The sequence below is a fragment of the Nyctibius grandis genome, chromosome 11 (genome assembly GCF_013368605.1).
Source record: "Nyctibius grandis isolate bNycGra1 chromosome 11, bNycGra1.pri, whole genome shotgun sequence".
In the NCBI taxonomy this organism is placed as follows: Eukaryota; Metazoa; Chordata; class Aves; order Nyctibiiformes; family Nyctibiidae; genus Nyctibius; species Nyctibius grandis.
Genome location: NC_090668.1, coordinates 16980099 through 17001799, shown reverse-complemented (window position 1 = coordinate 17001799; position 21701 = coordinate 16980099). Strand labels below are relative to the sequence as shown.

Here is a 21701-nt window from a genome sequence, read left to right as displayed (position 1 = left end):
AGTAATCAAGACAGTAGAAATTTATTCTGCAGAATGTCCTGGTACATACAAATGAATTCATTGTTACCATGCACATATCATGACAAAAACATGGTTTTATTCTTGGAGAGCTTTTCCAATCTACTCCTTACTATATTCACTCAACAGCTTCTTCAACACAGTAGCAGCCACGGGCAGGGCATTCCTGAGGAATGTGGACCATGGTAACTAGCTTCATCTTAAACGTGCCCGCTGGGCCTTGGGTAATGGACTGAATCCTACCATCCTTATGTAGTCGTAACCCATTGAACTTCTTCAGGGAGGTGTATCTCCTAAGGCACCCACAAGACACAGCTATCTCTGAAGTCACTGGTGTAGCTGACTAAATAGGAGTTCAGTCAGACAGTTCTCAGAAAATGAAGGTTCTTCCAACAGCTGATTTGGAGAGTGAATCAAGGTCATAACAGATAAACTGTGTGACTGACTACAAATGTGAACATGTCTCCTTTCTAGTTTCTTAAAAGAACATTTGAAAAACCTCTATTAACTGATGATCCAGAATCCACTGAGACCTAGCAGTGTGCAGAAAATGCAAAACATCATTCAAATACCAGGTAAGCAAGTAACAGCCCTCTCTTCCCCATGGCTACATAACCACCAGCACCTCTGATGGCAGCAGCCTATGAGTTAAATTCAATGCCTTTTTATATCTCTCCCCAAAAAAAACCGTTGGCATTCTCTTCACTTTAGGCTTCCATATCCCACTCCAGGAAATCCAGCACAAATATGGACACACGTGCTGTACCACGGGCCAAGCTGTCGAAGACATGTCATGCATGCACAACCTACACATGCCCAGTAAACCAGATGCACTGTGTGCTGCACATTGAATGCATCCCAGATCACACTTACCGCATATAAACTTTACAGTTGTTCATTGCACACACAGGTAAAGTTCTCTAGGACACGCAGAAGCCTCACAATGATGACCTAATTAGCTTTTATTTACCTAGGATGAATTTCCAACTAAGAAGACAATGTTCAGCAAAATCCAACACCTATTCTTCGTTTCCTACCTGGATTTGGCTGAAGATACTCTGTGGATTTGGACAGAAGCTCCGCTACAGCTTTATTAGTAACATCAATTTTCTGAAAAAGAAAAGTAACACAGTTGGCAAAAAGCAAATCAATTACTAGAAAGTTTATAATTTTATTAGACATAATATACTATTCTAGCTGATTATGAAATTTTATTTAAAATAAAGCAAATATTGTAGCTTGAAATAAATAGCCATGTCATAGTTATGATAGGATTTTACCAAAAACATATTAATTGGCAGGTAGTACTGGGAAGGAGAGAAGGTTTATATCAAAACGTGGGCTTATCTTTCCAGCCCATCAGTCTTCACTACTGCTTACACATTTGAGACTACAATTTTCCTGCCAGCCCAACAGTTGTTACTAAGACTGCTTTTCTCCACAGGTGAAAAAGACTGAACATATCCCTCACAATCCTGGGGTCAAGGCCATTTAAAGCAGTAGTTTGCACTGTCTTCCCATTTAATAGTTTCTAGAATGCTATAAAAATCACATTTCTGTTTTGTTTCCCTTTCCTCCCTTCAGGCCTGCACATTATTTTTCTCCTTATAATGCAGGGAAAGGAAATAATTATTCTGTAGCCAAAGAAACTGAAACCTAGAAACCTGTTTAGATCATAAATTCAAAAGTGCATGTTGGAAAAAAGACAATTCACGCAATTCTCTTTTCCTCAATCTCCAACAATAAAAGCTGTGACCTAGGTCTACTATGAACATTAATAAAATACACAGAAAGACAAGGGCAATAAAAAAAGCACATAAAAGCTGAAAAAGCAGAAATTAGCAGTAACATTGTTTAATTTGCAACACAACTAATAAGTGGACAGCAAACATCTCAATCTCCACAACAATTCATGTAAATGTCTGAACATGGATTTAAACTAAGAAATATAATTCCGTATCAAGAGAAAATTTGACCCTAGTAGTTAGACTTTTATTGTGAGTAACATCAGATGGGAAGGCTTTGTGATATTTACAAAGACTCACTAAACACTGAAGACTCCTCTCTCTAATCTCGCACACAGACAGGAGAAAGGCCCCTCCTGATGCTCTGCACCATTCTTGGAGGAGTTTCTCTTCACTGTCGAGAGGTGTCGGTGGAACTTGCTTCCTCTGGTCAGACAGCCTTTGTGGATGTCCCTTCTCTCTTGGCTGAGCTGAAAAGGCTCAAGGATAAATTTGCACTTACACTTATATATTTCTGTTTGGAAGCACGTGGTTGGGTTTCCCCCTCAACTAAATCTACAATACCATTCTATCGCTTGAAATGTGAAACATTTTTGATTCTGCAATAGCTTAATATTGAGAAACATGTTACTTTCCTTACCCTTTCCATCTCTTGAAATTCTTCATCTAACTTTGTTCCTTCTGCTCCACTTATTTTTTCACTGAACAACTGTAAAAAGATAAATTTAACAAAAAAAAAGCGTGATTATTTAATTACAGAATAAATATCTCCGAGAGTCACAGGAATTCACTCCAGATTAGAAAATACGCAGCAGTCATTCGAGGCAACTGTGCAAGAGAAGAGTAACCTTAGTCTTGGAAGTGAAGCACTCATTTCAAGAGAGACAAAGATACCTGATACGAATTTACAACAGGCAAAGAAAAAATGATTTCTCATGTTTAAACAGTTTGTACCCTAAAGGCACGACCTACAGTGCAGACTTCAGGCATAGGGACCAGAGTCTGACTGCAGGTAAATCCAGAGGAACCCTTTCAGGGATGTCTCTCCAGCTCTGTACTTCTCAGCACCTTCTGGTCCTGTATGCCATTAGGTTCAGGGATACAACTCCCACTCCTGCTGCTGGGAGTTGTGTGCAGTTCTGCGGAAGGAACAGACTCGTGAAAAGTGCTGCACTGTGATCCACCTTTGTGACTGAGCATCTTTATGATACTGAAAACAAAAATGCCACGCACTCTTCAAAAACACAAAGCACCAGTTTTAAAAGAGGATTTCAGTAAACCTTCTGAAGATGGCTGAGACGTTATCCAACTTTTGCGTTAAAACTCCAGGCTGTCACACCTGAGTTTGGTCCTCACTAAGTCATGGCTGGAATAAGCACTTGAGCAGAACACAGCTATCTGCTTCTTGTAGTGCGTGGTACCTACACTGCAACAGCATGAAAAGAAACCCAGATCCTTACCCAGTGTGAAATAGCCTTTGAAAGCAGCATTCCACTACGAGAGAAGTGGTTTAATGCATATTCAACAAGTATTAAACACAAATTCCTAGGATAATTCATGCAGAAACACTACGTATTTCTCTGTTTCAATTGACTTTTATCACTGAATCTGTAACAGGGTAATGTAAAAATCCAGGCCTAGCTCACTGACTGCTGGTGTGCCCCCAACCTGCCCCCAATAAAGCATTTTGTTCGTCCTCAGCACCTTCTAAAAGGGAATTCATCTCACTGAATTAAAAGGGCCTTGGAGACTTGCATAATCTGAAAATGGGTCACGGCTCTTTGCAGTGCAATGGTTCCCTCTGCTTGGTCAGAGCCTGGACTGCACAGGTGTGGAGGGAGCGCGCTGCCTTGCCAAAAACCAGCGATGAGCTGATGAAGCAGAGCTGGGAGCTCAGTGGCAGCTGACCTTGCATCAATATCACTGCTACCACACAGCCAAAAGAACGGACCTGCTTAAGGGAAAATGTGAGTTCAAAGAGAGCTGTACTGCTAATTATTTCTATTGGCTTTACAGTACGACTCGCAATCTTTATGCTTAATATGCCAAGCAGCCCACAAACTTGTCAAGATTATTTCTCTTCCAGAGCAGTGACAGAACAAGCACAAAAGCAGATAAAACAGAGATGGAGAAGCCCAAGTACTAGTGAGTTCCTGTGGGTCATCATCTTGCTGCTGTACGACATCACAGCAGAGAAGCAACCTGAGGCCATGCATGGAGGGGGACACTGCCCAGGTCTCTGCAGGTACGTCTGAGGAGTCCTTGAGCACAGATGGAGAAAGGTGCTTTTAAAGGACATGAAAAGCAGCCCATTAGAAATCGTGCAGCTTCTTTACACTGGCAGTTTCTGTCTCCTTTCTGTGCAATGTGAATTCCTAAAATAATCAATGCCATTTTCCACAGCCTCACACATGTTTTGTTTCTCCAGCAGGCATTGAACAGATCTGTGGTTTCCTGAAACCTCTCATGATGATCCCTTTTCAAACACTGAGTGCAGTGGGGGAATTATCCTTCTCAGGCTGAAGTTGCAAAATCCACATTCAGTGGCAACCCATAGCCGTCTCATTACAAATAATCCATTTACATGTGGCAAAGGATAAATGTAACATGACTGCTCAACTGTGAAAGCATAATTAATAATAAAATACTGCACCAAATGACTAAAATAACGAAATGTCCCACACTTGGAGAGAACAGATCTGAATGCTGTAACAAGAAGCACAACTGTATGAGTAGAGAGTTCACACACTAACACTAATACTAGAGAGAAAAAAAACTCCAGTGGCTCATTGGAAGGCTCAGAAAGATAGTCTGAAAAATGCAATTTCTCATCAGATGCACTGGAAGTTGATATGTTTTCAGTAAATGCCTTAGGGCATATACTATTTATCCACTGGCACCCCTTAGCTCTCCCTTACTGATGGCTGTACATGGCCACACACAACTCCCTCAAATAATAGTCTGGAACAGTCTTACTGTGGTGGTGTTGTTTTTGCCAGGATTGCAGCTGCTGTCCAGGCGTTTGCACTTGGCTGGTGAGGCTGCACTCCCAGTGCCGACAGACATACAGCCCGCTTGCCCTCTCTGCACATCTGCTCAAATGCTGCCACCCATAGTTAGTTCTGGTTTCTCTTCTGAAATGTTGCAAAATTCTTCACTCTGTTCTGAATGGGTAAAATTTGATGCCACTCACAGAGGGAGAAACTATTTGCAGTAACACTGGGTCACTCCTTGCAATTGGATCACTGGACTTGCTAAGGCAGCAGGGAGGAAAAGGAAAGCATCTAAGTTAGATCCAGAAGGTCACAGAACAAGCGAGACTTCTATGCACCAGCTTTCAGACAGCAAGATAGAGAGTTTCTGCATCTACAATTTGCAGAGAATAATGCAGTAATTTAATTAACAACCTGGATGATGGGATAGAGTACACTCCCAGAGAGTTTGGAAGAGACCAGCTTGGGAGGACCAGTTGATAGACCAGATGGTGGGGCTGCTCCTCATGAGGGCCTTGACAGGCTGGAAAAAACAGGCTGACAGGAATTTCATGAAGCTCAAACACAAATGCAAAGTCCTGCACCTGCAATGGAATATCCCCATGCAACAGTACAGGCTGGAGGCCAGCTGGCCATGAAACAGCTCTGCAGAATAACACCTGTGGTACTGCTGGAAAACAAGTTGAATGTAAGTCAGAAGTGTGTCCTTGAAGTGAAGAAAGCCAACCTCACACTGGGCTTTATCAGCAACATCATAGAGAGCAGGTCCAGGGAAGTGATAATTTCCCTCTATTTAGCACTTGTGAGACCACATCTGCAGTATTGTGTCCAGTTCTGGCTCCCCAGTACAAGCCACTGACATCCTGGGTGAGTCTGGTGGAGGGCCACTGATATGAGCAGGTGACTGGAGCACAGAGAGCTGAGTTTGTTCAGCCTTTAGAAGAGGTTAAGTGGGTATCTACCTAGTGGGAGCACAAGAAAAGACGGAGCCTGAATCTTGTGAAAGGACAAGACACAATGGTCACAAGTCGTAAAACAAGAAATTTAGACCTGTTCAAAAGGAAAGAAAAAAGAAGAAAAAGAACACCAAGAGGGTGGTCAAACACTGGGACAGGTTGTCCAGAGAAGTTGTGGAGCTCCCATACCTGAACACAATCAAGCCTTGCCTGGACAAGGCCCTGAGCAACCTGCTCTAACAGGACTTATTCAAGTGGGAGGCTGGAGCAGATGGTCTCTGGAGGGCCCTTCTGACCTACCTGACTCCCAGTTCTAACTCTGTATTTGCAGTGACATGTGAATGCAACTGCAAAGAGCCAGCCACCAGATCTGCAGACACAGTTTCACACAGACACTGCAAACAGCCTAACATACACCTAAATCTAGGAGCAAAAGCACCTGACCAGAAGAAAAAGTTTGTTCACACACCTTCCTGTTTCTGTGCAAACATTAATGACACCGAAATTCCTAGCCCAAGGAGACACTTTTTCAATGGTATTTACTCTGAGCTCTAATTTCCTTTGAAAAGGAGACTACCTCGGTGCTCAGAGAGATACAGTAACGAATGATTCCTTAAAGTCTATAAGCTGTCTGCGCTCCTGACAGTAAAAACTGGCATAAAGTCCTAATAGTTATCATTAAATTTTACACCACTACAGCTTATTTCATATTGGTATAACTGGGACAGGCTTTACTATTCCCACATTAGGAACACAAAAGCTTTTGTTCTGATCATACTGAATTTTGGAGTTGTAAAACTAGCATCACCACTCTCCCAGTTAAAAGTCACAGGATACCCAATTAATTATTGAAAATGGATGCACAAAGGAGACAGCTGCTGAGTTTTAGTTCTCTGACTATTTGCTGAGCATCATTTACATGCATTATATCAAGCTGCAAAATGGTTTGATCTTAAATAGAAGCATACCCAACTGTGGGGCTGTGTAATTATGTGGCAATATCTATCAGTTTTTATGAGTCAGCTAATCAAAGGCGAAACTGCTACCATCACATAAGGCATGTACTCCAAGGGAGCCTGGAATTACTTGTACAGGAAGAATCCTTCATCTCCAAATTTGGAATCTGGGTGCCATGGATTCAGCACCTTTTCACTAGACAGGGACAGAGCCAGAATTTGAGGCTCTGGAAAAAAAAACAGTTCCCACCATGGGGGCCACCACTACCTTACTATTACACTGCCAGGGCGGAAGATAAAGCCATTCATTACTCATACTTCTGGTGGAGCTAATTAGGTTTCCTCTAGATCAAAACTGACATGCAGAGAATAGCTGTGAAATGAGAAAGATTTCTTTCTCTCAGGTGTCTGTGCAACTCCCTCCATCACACTTGAAATACTAGAGTTAGCAGGGGAAAAAAAAATAACCCCTGAATATGAACATGAAAACACTTTCAAATCAGCCATTGTATTATCACCTCTCATTTGTAGTTATATACGATAGCAAACTACCTTTTATTGTAAAACTTGCATGCTCTATATAATAGAAGACAAGAAGACCTTTTTGCCTGAAGAAATACTGCAGTTTGTGCACAAATGTTCCTTGCTTGTGAATTCTTCCTAGATCCTACTGTTCTTTTTAATATTGAAAAATTAAATATGATGTTGTATTATAGACAATCTAAAAATCTCTGGTGGGCTTAAGTGGAGTCTTCTGGGAAGACAAGTCTAGAAAAAAACAAAGAGGTTTTGAAAGAAACCCCACCAGACATTGTGATTTCTATTTAATTTGTGTATATCCAGCTACTGTTCAAAATGCAAATTGCAATTTTGTTATACAGTCTTAACAGACTAAATATTTATCTGCTAAGGAATTTATATTCCAAGATATTCTCTGTGAAAACATTTCTTCCATAAACCTAATATTGAGATCTTTGTTCTCATGCTAGTTCTTTGTTACTCTAATTTCTTTGAGATAATGTAATTTTCTTTTGATTTGTTCTGTTGTAATGAAGCATGAACACAGCACACGAACTGCTTACAGTTTAAACTAAAATCTATGGCTCACCAAAACTCTAAACTAAAAAACCCTCAAGCTTTCATGTAATTTTTCAGTACTTTTAAGTATGTTAAGATTTATCCTTCTTATTGCACAAGAATAGTACATTTCTCCATTCTCATAGGGTTATAAAAACGAGCTTCATAAAAATGCTGTCTTTTACTAATGTTTTGTACATCATATCCACTAAATTACAATACTTTTTCATATTTCACTAAGGAGGGTTACTGAACATGAGAAACTGCCAAAAATATCCCAGATCAACAGAGAGCTGATAAAACTCTCAAAACAATTACCCTATTTTTTTATATATCCACTGGGCATTTTATAATACAAGTCAATAGGATACTTGCCAGCCAATACTTGCACACATGCTCTGACCTTCTGTTTCACTTATTTTGCCTTTCTTTTGCAACAGTCATTAACTGGGATTGAACCATCACAGTTTTCTGTTGTTATTCAGCTACTTTTCAAACAAGTGGAGCTGAAGTAGTCTTTAACTGGCCAGCAAAACTCTCATGTACAAAACTGCCTGAGAAATCATCAAATACTATTTAATGATTGAATGAAAAGTATCATATTCTATTAAAGACATAAGAGCTTTTAATGACTCTTCACCAAGTAACAGCATTTATTTTGTTCTGAAGGAATATCTACTGAAATTATCTGTTGAAACTTTAATGGGATCGAAAATTCCTACATTTGTCATAAATATGCACACTGTCAAACCCATGAGGCAAACCCTAGATTTTAAGAAAAATCTTTTAACAAAAAAGCCAAAGCTATGAAAATACTTTATATTTATTTCCCCTTCTCTGAAAAGAAAGTAAGCTATCCACTGGGAAAACTAACAGATTCATCCCAAAGTTAACACATAGAAGGCCAGGAAATAATATAACTATATGACTACATTTCCCACAGAAACATATAACTGGGCCAAACTGCACAAATATATTAAGATATATCTTTAAATACAGTACTTAGTACAAAATACTATATTCCAGTAGGGTTAACGCATCATAGTTATGCTTTTCTTACTAAATCCTTAAAACTTCCAGTCATTGCCCTGCAGCCATGTAACTGTTTCATTTGGTGTTACATTATTATGCGCAGAGGATTTAATGCAATGTGACAACACAAATAGCTTTCTGAAAAATCTTATTAAAGCCTATCATATACAATGGGAAGAATAAGGTGGCCGGCAAGATGTTTTCTGGCTAAAGTAGAATTTCCTTGCAGTGTTCAACCTCCTGAGGGGGGACACAGATTTCCAAAATGCTCCAGCAGATTAGAGAACCAAGATGCCAGCCTGTCTTCTAGATAAAAAGTAGTTTAACTTCAAATATCTGTAATTCCCTGTTTTGTGCTTTTAAGTTCTACCACAATGCTATGTATATTATCTGTTTTTCCTCTTTCCCAATTGCTATATTTCATACAGATTGTTAATTCCCACACTCAAAAAGAAGGTCACTACTAGTTCATATAGCGTAGACTACCAAGGACTTGAACCTACAACACAGCTTACTTGATGTCTTGCATCTTAGCACATCTTTAATAACACAAAGGAGTACACACTGGCAGAGTCATCTGCAAAACGTTTGCCACTGTGATAGAAAACTATTCTTTAAAAAAATAAAATATTCTGCTTTATTGACTAGGTGAGCATCCAAAATGAACGGGCAACTTATAGACACCCCCGTGACTGACTTCTAGAGATCTACTGAAGGTCTGAGTACTCAGAAGAAAAAGAAGTGCCCCACACTGAGAAACTAAACTAAGATACACATTTTCAAACACAGATCTAAACGAAAGACAAAAGAAACATAGCACTTGGCCCCTGGAACAGCTGCAAGGGATGCAAAAACCAGCCAGGTATGAGAATGGCAGCCTCTTCAGGTCTCTCCTCCTGCACCAGGAATGTCCCAAGACATGGCTGTGCAGAGACAAGGATGTCAGAGCCAGTGAAAGTGGAAAATCATCTGCAAATGAAAATAGATAATATGTACCTAAAAAGAGATTTTTCTCAGGCTCCTTAAAAAAATACAATGAGGGGAAAAGTCAAATTATAAAAGCGTACCAGTACTTCAGGCTGTGCTTTTAATTATATTGACACAGCTCATAGTATCCTAATGCTTTGGAGAAAATCCAAACCTCTTATTTTAGAGGTTAAGCACTAAACGATGGCAAGAACTCTTAGGTTGCCTCAGTATGTTGTGTTTTCAAAGAAAACAAAAATATTCTTGTTCTGATGTACTTGAAAGAAAAAAAAGATTTATTCTGCCCCCCAAAATAAATAAGGGACCTACTACAAAGTGCATGTGTTTCAGCCTTGCAAATACGGAACATTCTGGCTTCCCTCCAGCAAATCATTTAAGTTTATACTTCAGAAGGTGCTTAAGTGCTTTGCTGGATCAAGACTGGAATGCCCAGCACATTGCAGCATCAAGCTCAAAGGGTCATCACCTTTACATGGAATATTTTATAACTTTTTCTTCTACTAAACTTTCAGCTAGCAGTAGCACAGATTTCTCCAAAGCACTTGGGGAAAACAGTAAAAAAGATTTCTGACAGCAACAGAGAGAACTGGGGTTTTCTGAAAAAATTAATCAAGCAGCTGAATTGGGTCCTACTGCTATTTAATCAAAATTTCGGAGTGCAAGAAGCTGCGCCCTAAAAATCAAATTCCTGTTAGTGCTCTCATGGCTACATGAGTTGTATAAAATATCTCTGAATTCAACAACACTTGTACATGGGTATTTAAGAAAGCAAAGCTTTCTCTTTTGCTAACAGTTTATGCATAATTATAAAATGTAATATAATATTTTGGAATTTATGTGAGACTAACACTGATTAAAAATTATAATCATATTGCGGATACAAAAATTAAACCAGCATTCTGACGGTACCTATGGCAGAGTACATTTTTATATAAATACAGGGAGACAAAGAAGTGTTTCGTACAATTGGATGATTCTCTTGTAATTCATTACCCATCACAAACAGCTGAACCAGAACTCCAGACCACCACATCCACAGCCACAGGAATTCACATCCTAGTGTTTCACCAAAGATCTCTATTCCCAGGCAGAATTAAAGTAGAAATATAAAGTATGACCTGTAGGATGTGCCTGTACTTCAAAGACAGCTCATGACTATGCTCACACTATCTTGAGTAAAGAAAGGGCACACCCTACATCTAAACTTCCTTTAGGGATTTCTGATGGACCCAATAGCAAATCTTATCCCAGCAGCCAACAAAATCAAAATAGAGTTGTATTTTTAAAAAATATGAAGGATTTTAAATATATGTAGAAATGTGTTGCATTTGAGGACATGCTAAGATAAATATAATTAAAATATTTCTTAAATATTTTCTAATTTTAAAAATTTCATACAACCTGTAAACATGAAAAAGAAAAAATGAGCCCCATTTCATTTTCAGAGCACAATTTGGGTAGGAAATTCCATTTGCATAACAAAAAAAAACCAAAAACAAACAACCACCCAGGCCATCTAAGGGACACCGGGAAGCTCAAGGGCCTGTTTTCCAAGAAGTAAAACATACTTTTTCTACCAAAACATCTCTGAATCACACGAAGTTAAAGAAATGCATGAAGGTACTGCCAGAGTGTTTATATTCATGAAGAACATTTCTATCTCACTAATATTTATGAACCCTTTATTTCATTACTTGTAACTTCTCAGACAAACAAGAGCAACAACATAACAGTAGATTATTTTTAGGAAGACAGATGAACTGCATTATAAATACTGTGCCAGATAAAGAGGAATAGAAGAGAAATGCGTTTGCAATGTGACTTGCCTGGGAAGTAGGGATCTGAGGGTGTCCCCATATGTGTACTTGACGTTCTGTGAGCTGCTGGTGTAACATTAACTCAGCTTCAAGCATGCATGTCACTGTTAATGGGTCACATGCAAATCTACATAAAGCATTATTATTAAGCCTACCTTCTAACATGGAGCAAATATTTCACAGCTGAGCATGACCCAAAGTGTAGAGAAGTCCAACCAGGCAATCAGCTGAGACCAATACAGTCAACTCTACAGCTGCCAGTATCAACAACAATGGACCCAGTCCATCAAAACTCCCCATATGCTCAAGAAGAAAAAAAAAATACCCACTCACATCATGGAACGTAAGGTCTGCAGCTACCACGCTGAATCAATGAAGAGCCACAGCTTTTGAGCTGCAACAGCACAGTTCTGGCAAAGGTTCAGAAGTGGCAGCTTAGTTTTATTTAGAAAGGAAGCTCAAATAGTGCAAGCCATGTATTCTGGGATCAAGTAAGCCCTTACAAGCACTGGTACATACAGGAACACTTGAGCAATGACAGAACTCCCTGCTGATGTAGGGCTTTCAGCAGGCAATCTAGACACACCTCACAGAGACAATCCAACATGTCTGTCTTTCAGCAAAAAGTCTTACTGACTGATCAACCGGAGGTTCTGCTTTCAAAGTAATGGTATTAGAGACTCCTAACTATGCAGACAAGAATTTCCACTGATTTCATTCTTTTATGTACAGTTCTTCTGTACCACTTAGTGTGATCTCTCCTAGCTTAAATCAATTTGTATGGATAAGGACTGCTGAAGACATCTGGGTACATGTCAAAACGTATTTAATCAATCTACCAGCCTTTGCTTGGGAAACCACATCGAAGAAAAAGGAAAAGGTACAGAACTCAAGAACATGATATAAACAAGATTACTGGTTGATGAGTGCTGCCTTTTCTTCAGGAAGGACTTACACAATCAAAAAAACATGGAAGGGAAAAAAATGTTAAGAGTGTGATTAGTTGAACAACCTATATGATTTTGTGTAGTCTGAACAAAAGAGTCTGCCACTTGGGAGTATAATCACAACAGAAATTTTTCAAGAGAGAAGGGCACACCATTTTGACAAAGCTAATGAGTGCTTTACATAAAGATCTGCCATACAATGTGCATGATGTGGGTGTTTGACCATTTCTGTAAGTTCCTAGCATCCCTGCAATTCTTTCTGCTGACGTAACTGTGGGATGCATGAAATATTTTTTAATTCCTGTTATTTCAAGAAAAAAAAAGAAAAAAGAAAGACACAAGTAAACCAAAGGTCTTGACAGACCTGTAAGATTCTGTGTATGTGCTTTAGAAACTCACCATCTTGATGAGTAACACCTTGTGCTCTAAGAAAAGATCTACAACTGACAAGGTAGATGATGTGTCTGGCATTAAACAATTAAGTCATCTGTAAAAACAGGACAACGTGCCAGTCATGGTCCTGCAGTTTATGGAAGTCAACAATAACATCTAGTGAAATATTATTTATGACTCAAATTGTTATTTGCTACATCTGTGAAAAAATAATTTTAAAATCTCCTTTCTTTAACAGCAATACTCTGAACTTACCCCATATGATTCCTATGCTCTAATATATTTCTCATATGTAATTTTTTGCCACAATTTAGGGTTTGGTTATGGTTTTTATTAATTTAGTAATGGAAACATCAGACATTACATTACAGCTCTGATATGCCTTAAAGTTGTTCTGCAGAAAAATGGGCTCAAGAAGTCTGTGCCACAAAGCGAGTTCTAAGCAGGGTCAGGAATGCTGGGCACTTGCTGTTACTTGGTCAACACTCATAATCCTGTACCCAGCTGATCCAGTCAGTACACAAAATCCAGCCAAAGTATGCGTAAATACAGACTGCGTAATCTAGACTTATAAAGAAGTCTGCACATTGAGAAGAGTGCTGTCTGTTCCTCTACGAAAGCAGCTCTTTCAAAGTTCTTAACATATTTCAGAATATTTTATCTTCACTATGTCATGGACAGTTTGACTTTGTAACACTCCAAAGGCCTTGAGTCTCTCATTAAAAGAAAGCCGATGCTACTCGTGCTGCTGACACTGCTTGTTCACAGGTCTGGATTCCAGACTTTCTGCTCTCAGCGAGAGCTACTTACTAGCCACTGCTGTAGCTTTTGATGCTACAGGAAAAATGAGGAACAAATTCGTACGGATGATTGAACCACGCATTCAAGCTCCTAATATGCTAGTAATTTAGGGGGGCGAACTGGAAGCCTGAGTACTTGACTGAATTTGGATTAAACTGACTTGTCCTTGGCCACACAGTAAACAAGTGGTAACTCTGAAATTAGAATGCCAGAGTCCCAGATCTCTACTTTTTGCCCTGAAGAATGCTGTCTTACATAAAATATTCTAGATGTATTTCTGAACAGGCAAAGCAAGTGAAAGTTATGTTTACAGGATACAAATTGTGAATTGTCAATTACTGCACGATCATTAAACTTTTTGCCAGAGTGCAAAATTAAAAAATGAGAGTACAATCTGTACAAGAAAGATATTTTTATTGCAGACAGTCTGTTAGAAAAGTGAAAAGTGTTTACACCTGTTTTCCACGTTCAAACTGGTATGACTAGATGCTTCGAATTTTCAAATTTTGAGTGATAACACTTTTAAAATCTGCAAAATGTTGGTTTCCTGCTGATCTATGCAATCATGGATTATTCTAGTTCCTAAATAACTGCAACCTTACAAAAGAGAAGAAAATACATACAAAAATCTGCATTTGGTCCAAATATGCAACCATCTGGTCAGCAGAAAGTTAAACAGTTTGCTCAAGAGATACTTCTGACCCCAATTAGGAATTGAATAAACTCCGTGCTCTCCAGTTGAACACCTTTGTCTCAAAACCAACCTTCAGAAGACATTATATCAAAGCTACCTGAAATTGTACACAAAGCAAGGAACATGTGATCACTCATTTTACACTAACCTAAGTTTAACTGACTCTGCAATTCACAGGATTCACTTCTTTTTTTTTGTAAATAATAGATTCTGGACTAACTGAATAAATTCTGCTAAAACTAAATCTAAAGAAAAAAAAAAAAAGAGAGTACTACAACATCCAGTTGCAGTCCTGATTCAGCAGAAGTAGCTTTCCACAGGATTATTATTAGTGAAGTTAAGAGCCTCCATAAGGATCATAAATCACATCACATACAGTTAATACTGAGGCAACATCAAAGTACCTCAGTAACCAAAATGTTAAATACTGATTATGCAAGTAAATAGAAAGACTTGCTTTCTTGTATTGATTGGGAGATTAATGGACAATTAGCATAAACATAAGGGCAATATTTTACAAAATGTTCCCTATTTGACTCACTTTTACTCCTTTTTTTCAGTCACTTTTAGCTTTTTTTCTTCTTTAAATATAAATCTGTCAGAGCTCAGCAGCAAAACCATGCTAAGCTCAATTTGCAAAATTGATGTCTTTGCAATAAATATGACACATAACAACATCATGCCATTAAACCTGCTGATATGTGTCAAAGGATACCCTTTTCCACGTAAGTCAGAAGGTACAAGGATTAACAAGTTTCTCCTTTGCCTCAACAAATACAAGCAAGTGAAGGAAAACAAGAATAAAACAAAAAATAAGAAAGGAAGATACAAGAAAAAAAGTATTTGTGAAATCACTCAATGGTTCTGCAGACCGGGATGGAATGCTATTTCCTATTAAATTGAATATACTTTTGCTTCAAAAGAATAGTTAATCAATAGCTTTTATATGCATACACATGCACATACACACACACACACACATATCCCCTCAAGAAAACTTGGATGCTTTTGAAAACCCCACCAAGTGCTTATCTAAATCTCTAGGCATGTAAATACTTCTTAAGAGTCTAGCCCAAGAGACTCATCAGAGACACACAGGACTCAACACTGCCAAAACATGAGCTCTGTTTAATTTCAGATTCTAGTCATAAACAGCTGACAGCAGCTAAACTAGCTACTACTACATTATTATTACTTAATGTCTTCTTCTCAAGAAATATTTTGTCCTTGTGTTTCTTCTAGCAGAGCATAGCAAAGGCTGCTCATGCGTATTCATAAATAATGGCTGGATAGGTAGTGGCTATTTTCTTAAACAATCTATGCATCTGCAATGTATCAGTATGCCTTAGAGTATACATACTGTTTAGGATGTCTACAATCTACATCTACAATTACCACATAGGAAACACTTCAGAAATTACCAATATTTAAACTATTGCTTGACTACAGTTACCTGTGCATGTCTGGACCCAACACGTATTTGCAAACTACCATGTGGCCTAAACCATTTCAAATCAGCAAATACTTTTCCACAAAAATAAGCAGTGTGTTTAAAAATTACACAAAAAGTTGAATACTCTAGAAAGAAGGCAGACTTGCACAACAAAGCTCAGGTCAATGGCTCCTGGCTTGGAAGCACTCTGCCAGTGCAAATGAACAGACACACTTTTGCAAAGAAACACTGTATTATTATCTGTAAAGCAATGGCAATTCTACCTACCCAAAAGGCACATGTAACAATGTTAAATTATAAACATAAGTCCCATTTCCCAAAGCATTCTTTTTCTGCAATGGATTCAGTAACATCTTCCAGTATCCCCTACCCCCTCCTTTTGTTACCTCTCAAATCCCAGTCCTTTGCGCTAGTAAAACTAGCTTAAGTCGACACTTCTCTCACCTGTATCACTAGTGCCAGAGTCTGCAAAAATAAAGTTTTAAAGGAAACCACGGTAGAAATTATTACTTTTGCAAGGGTAGCACATTTAATGCTTCATAATCATTTGAAATACTATTTAAAACATTAGCACTTTAAATTTATGTATTTCATTTGTGAATCTGTGAGAATTTAGCTCTACTTTCAGTAGAGGTTTGCTGCAAATTCTCCTCTCAGCCTGAAGATCCCAGTTTCAGAGCCTTTGGCGAGAGGTGACCCGTAGCTGTACCAATCATCCTCTGACAGCCAACACAGTTCTGATACTGGAAAAGAGGCACAGGAATGAAACACGTCCCTGGCAAGAAGGGACGTAGCAATTCAGGGTATTCCCTAGGCAGCCACTACCAGCTGGGTTCCCAGAACCCTAGTGACAATTAAAAGCTTGCTGAAGCTCTCAGTGCAAGGCTGAAGTATAAACACTGCTTGCCTTCCTGGGAAACAGCAGCAAAACTGATGCTCCTCCATACCCATCAAGGTTAAATCAATGCCACAAGTTCAAATATCAGGGACAAAGTCTGGTCTTTGTTAGAGTATCATCGTCTTCATGAAATCGAGAAAAATAAGAATTTGGCTCAGTGCTCAAAAACTGAAACAAGAAGCAGGGAAGGGGAGAGCAAGAAAATCACTTTACCACTGACAACTATTGTATTACACAGAGCTCTGTGCCAGGGGCGGTCAGCTCTATTAAGGCACTAAACTCCTGCGTCAGGTTTTCCTGGCAGTCCTGTTTGCATGCTTACCTCCCACTACAGTACAGAAGTGCAGAGCTGTCACTTTCTCCCATCTCTTGAGTATTTCTACTAAGCTTTGTAGATTTCTCTCTCACAGAAACATTAAGCGAGCCATACATCTCGAGAGTCAATTCAGTTTAGTCTCTTTTCACTACCACTGCTTCCATTTAGTTTGTTTTTCTCTCCTTATGACTCTCTTTGCCTTATGTTTATTTCCATTTCCCTTATTTCCTTCCAACACACACTTCTCTCCATCTATGCTGTATGCAAGACCCTGCTCAAAGCCTGTGCAAATCACAGACACACAAAAAGGAAAAAAAAAAAAAAAAAAAAAGAAAAAAAGAGCAGCAGCATTTGAGCTGGCAGACTCCAGCAGCTGCCAGCAAGTAGTTCAGAGCTCCGCAGAGGGAGTGAAAAGAGGGGCAATTTCTTCCATTTTCTTCCAAACTTCCCTGTTAATTTTCTTCCAAACTCCCTGTTAATTTTCTTCCGTGAACAGCTCTTCAAATAGGTAGTTTCATGAAACAGATTCCAGGATATTGCGGCTTTAGATTTAAATCCAGCTAGAGTCCAATTTCCATTGATGCTAAAGCACCCCTCACATGCAAAATATTGACACTGCTGAACCACGGAAACTTCAAAAGAAAAAAGGTTTTTCTACTAAAGTGAGTGGGACAGGGATGGAATAAAGAGGCAATGGTGTAAAGTATAAATGCTGGCTCTGATCACAGCAAGGCATTTGGTCTTATTACCACACATTTATCACCTCCATCTTATCTTGTGCAAAAATAAAATTATCACCATAGCTTAGGCCAAACTATGCATCATGGCACTCAAGCAATACACCCTGCTACAACACTTGAGGCTTCAGATGTCACACAAAAGCAATTCTCCAGTGTGCAAGTCTGGATGTGAGGTAAAGTACTTCATTGCAACTTCAGACCAAGACTCAAAACCAAGCCTAGAGAAACAAAGCTGGTTTTCCCCCTGGTAGACAAATGAGGAAAGCCTACTCACTGCCTCTGCATGGGGCTTACGTTTTTGCATGGTTTATATTTTCCTTTAACCTTCCAAAACCAACTAGAGATTAAAGCCAGTGCAGCCAAGTATGTTTTTATTTTTTTCTAACTGGTTCCATTTTGGTTTGGGATGCACATGCATTCACAGTGAACTGAAAATAAACCAGGTATTGCTCAGCTACAGGAGTCTATAAGCAAAACAAGTCAATTACTATTTCTAAACAACTTTTGAAGTTCCTTTTTCTGTATCTTCCTCCTACACAGTGCATTGTCACTGTAAATCCAGCAACACCATTTCCTATGGCTGCACACAGGCCACAGCCAGTAACACTAACAAAGGTGATACAGGAAGTGCAGGAAGGTAAGTGCCTTGCTTGTTGTTAGGATGCTGTTGCTACTAGATTGTTTCTAATATTTCCTAATTGTATCTTGTTTGGGACAGTAGGTTGCCCGTTGTTCATTTCTTCCTTAGAGATATGTTCAAGTTTAGTCAGACAGATGCGTTTGTAACTTCTGAAATGTTACACATTCTACAGCAGCATCTTTCCCATAGAAAATACCGCTCTTAGTATAATTTCCTTGACACACTGTAACTAGAGATGAACCGAACTAACTCTTCAGAACGTACTATTACAGATCACATGGGTATCAGTTTGCATCTGCACACGCATACTCACGGGAATGAAAGAGAATTCCTGGATAGGCTATTCATTTACTAGCTGGTGACAACAGTAATTTAACTACTCCCTCAACTAGCCTGAAGGGGAGTGGTTGATTCCATTTAGAAGAAAAGTAATAACTATGGGAAGTGTAATTATTTAAATGATTCTATATGGGGTTTTTTCCATATGTTTTTTTCCATTCCCTACGGATTAGGGAATGATCTCCTAAAGAGATTTAAAATGCAATAGGGAATAGATAAGAAAAGAAGTCTTTTCTTCTTCAGTGTGTTTATTTTCTGCATTTGATAGTACCTTCAAGTAGTCCAATCGTTTTCCCACTAGTATGATGCAAATGTTCCATTGCTAACCTGAATATAAACAGAGAGGTTTTGGTTTGTTTTCTTTTTTAAATTACAATGAATTTACATAAATCAGCAAAGGAACCCACGGAACCTATAATATAGACTTTTTTTTTAATAGCTTTTTTTATTTCTGTATACTGACAAAAACTAAACTCATTTAGAGCATACTTCATTGCATTTAAGTCTATTTTTTAATGTGAATTCACCCTGTTTGAGTTAGTCAACTCAAGTTCAAACAGCAGAGAAGATAAAGTAACTTTGCTTTTATCTCTAAGCTCTCTCCCACCTTGGAATTTGATATAGATTGATATAGCATTGTCAATCTGAAATAAAGGCACCCATTGATGTAATGCCACGTGCATTAGGTTAGCTCTAGAGATTCATTTGATAGTTTGTAAATTGTATATTTACCAAAGTCACTAGTTTCATAACTTATGATTTACACTCACACAGTGAGAGCCTGTTCTGCTTTGCATTGAGGAATAGAGCTTCTTCATCATTTACAGACAAATCGATTGCTCACTAAAGGAAAGCCTATTGACAGGACTATCGCCAAGTTTCTCATCTAGATACTTCTATGAATGAGGGCCTCATGGAGTTGTTCCAGATGCACTTGTGTCCCCTCTGGCCTTGTCATCAGTATATATTGGTCCTATGAAACAATTCATAATTAAATCACTTAAAGATTAAATTTACCAGAAAAAGGTCTAATCATCATGTTAGTTCCAATGTTAAGCCCAGCTCAGAGGACCAAAGAACTGTCCAGCTATGGTTCCAGTTTGCTGCATAAGTGTCAAGAAAAAAAATTTCCCACAGCTATGAGCAGTGGCTTGATAAATTGTTCAGAGTATTTATACTTAGGCAGGAAATGAAATATTTTAGAGTGACCCGTTGCTTTGTGCATCTACAGATGATGAGAATTCATCCAGCCTTCCATCCTAAATATTGTCTCTCACAAGCCAACCCCCACCCCTTTTTTTTTTTTTCCCCTGCTAGTCTCCGTTTTCCATCCCCAGCAAGAGCTGCGTATATTTTTGTTCTTTTCAGTACTCTGCTCAGGAGTCATCTTTATTGGTACACGCTGATGTTTTTTTATCAAAGTACAAGACTGGTTTATACTGTTAATTTATACAGTCTCTAACTCAAGGTTGAAAGAATGAGGAGTCCTAGGACATAAATACTGTAGTGAACATCCCAGAGAAGATCATACTTCATGTATTTGCTGTTATTTTGAGAAACAGATAATAATGAAAGGAGAGGGTGGAAAACAGCTAGAAAGAGATAGAGCTACCTTTGCTTTCAAGGAGAGTCGCAAAAAAGCTTTGCTTGAAAAGCTACTTCCTATCAGCTTTGCTTTGTATCACAAAGACGTGCACTGTTTATGACTCTGTTTCATTAAATTTGACCTTCTGCCTTTAAATTGCAAAAGCACTTTCCCACAGATGCATGGACACTTGAACTTAAGAACACAACACATAAACGTCACCAGTTATATTAACTGTGAACAGCTACTTGCCAAACGGCTTATAAAGTACTGCAATGCCAGGTTCAGAAAATTCAATACACCATGAGTTTTAAATCATCTGCAAGAGTAAAGGTCTCAGATCAGAAGTCTGTCACTTAGACAAAATGTCATCAGCACGTATTAAATCCTTAAATTTTTAAATGGGACTTAAGTCTCCTCCTGCCTTCAGATCTGTCAGCAGCAAAACACTTTTTGATTTAAGCTGCAGGTCAGACCCTGCAGCTCTATGAGGTACGATTACTAGACAAATACACAGGCTAGAAGCATACAGAATGTTTAATGTTATTCTAGCACGAAATGTTTAAACGAACGTATTCTACCACTTCTAAACCTAAAAGGCTAAGTCCTTTCTCTTATAATGCATACAGTACTCATTTAAGATAATTTTCTCTACTAAGCTTCTTTGACAGAAAATACTAAGCAATCAGTAACCACATGCAGATAATTTTGGCAAGACCCTCAACTGTAGTTGTAAAAGCGCCGTCTTTTATTTCTTTCCCATAACATAGCAGCTTTCTCAGCTTCCTAATTACATGCATTCTTTATTCTTTTTAAGCACTAGCACAGAGCTTAAACACTGGCTGCTGAATAACGTGAAAATAAATGTGTGTTGCACATTTAAAAGAAAAAAGAGCAGCTGTCACAAAGCAGAAGCTTCATTCCAACAACAGAGAGCTAAGCACAACATCTCAATTGCAGAGAGGCCTGGCGTTTGCTATTCCAAGCCATTCTGACCAAAGGAGTTGAACTCCAATAAAGAACAATTCAAACACAATTCTTCCCCCCTGCCTCCCCACAGTCTCTCACAAATGAGCTGGACCACCCAATGATTAATGGAGCTTGTTATTAACTTACCCAGATAATACACTGTAGTAATACCATTATCCTGAAGATGGACTTTTACCTTTTGATCCTATAGGCTCTTAAACCAGCTGAACTTGGGCATAACCACGGCTTCTACTGCTACAATTCTGAGACCCATTCGTCATCTGAAGTCTTTCCTTTGGACATGGGGATCCACCATCTCAAATGCTTTAAACTTGAAATCCGTAT

The 21701-nt window shown here is 38.7% G+C and overlaps 1 protein-coding gene across 1 annotated transcript in view; it reads right to left on the bottom strand.

Annotated features, from left to right (window-relative positions):
• The window catches only part of SH3GL3 (SH3 domain containing GRB2 like 3, endophilin A3), a 53947-nt gene that overhangs the window by 14329 nt on the left and 17917 nt on the right, over positions 1 to 21701 (bottom strand). The window contains exons 2-3 of the mRNA XM_068410516.1: positions 2404 to 2472; positions 1056 to 1128 (exon numbers count right to left, since the gene is read on the bottom strand). Of these exons, the coding sequence (XP_068266617.1) occupies positions 1056 to 1128; positions 2404 to 2472 (142 nt within the window). The remainder of the gene's footprint in view (positions 1 to 1055; positions 1129 to 2403; positions 2473 to 21701) is intronic.